Source organism: Sinohyriopsis cumingii, unplaced genomic scaffold (assembly GCF_028554795.1).
Source record: "Sinohyriopsis cumingii isolate HCF-2022 unplaced genomic scaffold, ASM2855479v2 utg000646l, whole genome shotgun sequence".
NCBI classification, from domain to species: Eukaryota; Metazoa; Mollusca; class Bivalvia; order Unionida; family Unionidae; genus Sinohyriopsis; species Sinohyriopsis cumingii.
Window position 1 is genome coordinate 2,010,396 of NW_028315921.1, and position 4,704 is coordinate 2,015,099.

The following is a 4,704-nucleotide window of genomic DNA, read 5'->3' on the forward strand; positions in this document are numbered from 1 at the left end:
ATTTTTTGAACAAAACGTTCCAATGTTTAAGTGCATTGGCATCTACGCAAGGTATACACAAATTTAATGTACGACAGAATTTTGACTTATATGTCATACGTTTCACATGCTATATTCCCGTACTGAAACTGACTAAATCTGTTTATCCAATCTGACACTTTGGTACCTGTAAGTTTCGATGCAGTGGACTGGTCTTCATATTAACATACCAAAATGTAACTATTGCTTCGGATTCTTGTTCAACAAATGTTTCTTTTTGTGTATTAATTATAGTTACACCTTCAGACAATTTTTGTATTCTTATTGAAGTTTCAATCATATTTAGTCTATGAAAAGACCTGAGAAAAAAACACACAAAAGGTGCTTACATTTGTCTTCAAAATGTTTTATTAATCTGCTATTGTAAGGTATATTTGACAGTTACACAGAGATGATGCATCACAAAGATCTTTAATATAATATAAACAGTGATAACAGTATTCGTAATATGTATATGCAACATCACCGACATCAGAAATAAGAAAAGAATCCCAGTATTATATTACTAAATGAATAGTATCTTACTTTATTCAGAATATTTAAAATGTTGTTCAAAATATATTACAATCTCTACATGCTCTTATTAATACTTCTTTTACGTTCGATGTTTTAAAACGTTAGTTCAAACTACACGACAATATCAGTATTTGGTTTTCCTGGCAATGAAGGACGAAAAATTTAGTTCTTCCTATTTGCCTGAGTTCTGAACATGAATCTTACTGAAACACATGCCACATGCTTCGCATATTGGAGCCAAACAACAGTTGATGACAGTTCCGAAGCATTTCTGGAGGTATCCACACCCAATGGCGAATTCCCTCATGTATGGCGTGTAGCACCAGACATGTTGGCAAGCGAGGCAGCCGAACTCACATCCCCATGCGAGAGCAATGCATAGACCACAGATGGTTGTCAGTAACTTGTAGATGCAATTTTTTCCGCAGTTGAAACATGCATAGCTGGAACGCCATATGCAGTCGAAGCTACGTATTCCCTCTGGCTCTCCCAGAACATCTTCAAAATTGACCTTCGGAAGATAGGAGGCGTTTATTTTAGTTCAGTTTATTCCCATTGATAAGAACAAAACAAGTTTCATTATTGTCCACAAAAATATCGTTCGTTATTGATATATTGGTATAATGTTTGTTAGTTCGAATACTCGAATACTTTGATGCAGATTAAAACCGTCAGTAAGTCTCTAGGACGAGGAATGGATGGGAACAACGGACAACAGAATCTACAACAACACAATTCAAGCGGATAGCCAATTTTGATGCACTATTTTGGTTTACTAGAATGATGATAATAATAATAATAATAATAATAATGAGGACTTTGTATCGCACCTAATCTTTAGAGGCTCTAAGCGCTTTACAACATTAGACAACACCTACAACATAAGAAACATATATAATTTGATTGCAGAAAACAAACACCATGAAGTTAGAAAACATAAAATCATGCTGAAAATATTTAAGATAGGAAACATTATTAGGTCTTTAAGTTTGTTCTTGCAGTCGAAATAAGTGAGGTTTAAGAGCACTCTCGAACTGGATACATCCCAGTAACCTTGCCGGGGTAAGAATCACAATATAGTCTTTATTTCTTGGTTAATTAGTTCTCAACAATAAGTCTCAGACGTGCTGGGGTAAATTCAGCGAAAGCATGAAATTTTTCAACCGAAAGAGGACACAAAGAATGGACCATCAACTTATTTATACCGTAAAATGGAGATTTTAAAATTCACTGTGACAGAAAAGTGCCGGTCCACGACTTTCGTAAATCTGTTCTCTGCATAAGCAGTGGACTAATATGCACCCAGCCGAGATTCTTTTATTGTGTGTCTGAATGGCAATTAACATCATATCTAAGCATGAAAGGTTGTGTCGTATCGAGGCATTGAAAATATAATGTATTTCACAGAGGTAGACCCAGACGGCTGAACAAGCATACACTTGGCAAAATTCGAAACCGCCAGTCCATTACGGTAACGGTTGAGCCACCAGAATCTTAGAATCAGTGTAGGAAAAGTAAATGGTAACACGTTGTCTCCACAATATGAAATCTAAATCTCATAAAGAATAAACAATTCAGAAAAGGTAAATTTTAACCAAAGAGTTAGAATTTATTCATTTCTTTTTTTAGTTTATAACACTTATAGTGTCTGCTCCGAAGAATACATTGCATGCCTGCCCAAAAGTTATATTTACATACAAAACTGCAAACTTCAACCGATTTCGGGACAATTTAAATTAGAGTTTCTTAACAAAATGTAAAATTTAAGAAGGAGACGTGGTGGACTCGCAACCAGAAAGATGTAGGTAGGGAAGTTCCTCAAGTCAGAACTATTTATCCGTCTTCGTGTCTCCTTGGGGAAGGCTTTGAAACTCTAATTGCTTCGGCACGATATAACCTTTTTGTGTACGAAAATTAAAATGAAATGAACCATGAAATTTTAATATTTGTTTTTCTTTTTACAATAATATCGTTGGGGACATGTTTAATAGTTGCACTGAAAGATGTGGGCATAGAAAGTTATTTTGACATGATTTTCTTTCAAACACAAGCTCAGATTAAAAACCTCAAACAGGAGTTTTGTGGAATGCTATGCATCTGCTTTACGAAACCTACTTTTGAACATAAAAACAAATTAACGTTTATGGTACTAAAGTTGAAGCAATTTACCTTTATGTGACTGTTCAGTTCATTGGGATCCCTGTTAACCAAATCTACTCCATCCATCTTTGCAAGTATGTCTCTCTAACGTTTAACAAATTTCCACGGCCAATTCCAAACCTGAACTGAAACAACAGATAGTCCGGGGCTTATGTATGTATCGGTGTTTATGTTACTAATAGTAACCCTAGTTATCTTAAGTTCCTACCATATCACGAACATCATATATTCAGCTAGAACAATTGGGTGACAATGGATATCAAGTTGTAACATTCAAGAGACGGATGGTAGCTTATTATGATAGTATGCACTGTTTATACATTGGACTGGACTTTATATACCAGTGTCGAACAAATTCAGTGTGACTGATCATATTACCTTACGTTCAAGTGTAATTGATGCCTTAGGTTTATGTGGCTTGTCGTACCTTCATTCAACATCTAATAAAATAATTTGAATGATGAAGTAGCAATAATGTTAAATATACAATAGATCATATTAATAAATGCTCAATTGTGGTAAATTGTGTTCATAGCATTGTCTTGATATTCATTGATTAAATCGATTGAATAATGAAAACACAAGGTGGAAATTTTAATAATGAGATTCAGCTGCCATTAATTTATTTAACTGCATATATTCCAAAGCTGAAGACTTAAATAGTTTTGTTCACTGCATGTGAAATAGGCGTATGTGAGAATTCAAAGATATGCTCCTTGTTTGATATTGTGTACGACTTTACGTGCATGCACGAATACTTGCCTTTATATTTGCTTTCTGGATACAACTAATGTCTATGTAGTGGTACCAAGGACAAGAGAAATTAGATATAGAACAATCCATTAACATGGATAATCAACAGTACTTGTCATTACTGCATTATTCTATTAGCATTATCAAATCAGTAGCTCTTCTCTTTCCTATCACCTGAAAAAGTAGATTTTGGTACCTATGCATCTTATAGAGACATTCGCCTGATGCCATTGGTGATATATATATATATATATATATATATATATATATATATATATATATAACACTTTTAGTTTGATGCTTTCGTAACTCAAGATCTAAAAATTGCACTTCATTTAAGCAACAAAGAAAATGAAACCCGATATGTTAGGTGATTTGTTCTATCATTGCGACCACATGGCGTAAAGCTCATAACTTTATTGTATTATATTTTATGAGAGGTAATGTTGTTAACAGAGAATCAATGATTTCTTAAGATTCTCTTTATAGAGATGGCGGGTACTCTGCACAAGATACATTTTATGTAACTGATAACTTTTTAGATGAGGAAATAGTTGCTAAATCTTTAATTAATTAACTAATTAATGTCACATTATAATAATCCTTTCAAGCAGCATTTGATAGTTCTAATGATAATGCCGATTTTGTATCTATTTGAGCTTCAGCATAGATCTGTCGGAGCCTTGTGTCTGATATTAGATGCACTGAAGTGTATTGCTGGTCTGTTGTTCCCATCGACAAAATGTCAATGAACTGTAGGTGTTATTTTAGAATTTCAAACCCTCATCTTGATTTAGCAGAGTATTGTCATGCATGTGATTGTATTGCAAACAAACTGCAAACCTAATTTTAAAAAGTCTCTTCGTTTATTTTTCCAACAGACTAATATGAACTCAATTATCGTGGGCTAACGATGTTACTTATGGACAAATCTCGAGAGTACTTTAAGTGAAGTTTGTTTCCCTCATGACTAAATATAAAGTCGAAAAAACTGCATACTATATTTTTTATTTTTGCTGAAAATTCTTCTGGGACGGCGCTATCCCAATTTTAGATCGCCAGAGTTATTGTACAAGATTTGCGGCTTCAGTACCAGTCCAAGCCAATCAACATTCGTTGCTTCTATGTGTCCTTGAGATAGAGACTTAACTTCAGCTTCTGTTTCCTCAACTTGATATAGTTGACATGTTGAACAATGTCTTTAAAATGAACAACCAACAATCCAACTTCATAAAC

General features: G+C 34.0%; 1 protein-coding gene across 1 annotated transcript; it reads right to left on the reverse strand.

Moving 5' to 3' along the window:
- Positions 1-369: 369 nt before the first annotated feature.
- LOC149773563 (caveolin-1-like) lies at positions 370-2,880 on the reverse strand. Its single transcript, XM_089946395.1, has 2 exons — positions 2,725-2,880; positions 370-1,066 (listed from the first exon to the last, which is right to left on the reverse strand). Exons 1-2 carry the CDS (start codon positions 2,779-2,781, stop codon positions 728-730), a joined length of 396 nt encoding a protein of 131 aa, XP_089802521.1. The 5' UTR covers positions 2,782-2,880; the 3' UTR covers positions 370-727.
- Between the last annotated feature and the right edge of the window lie 1,824 nt (positions 2,881-4,704).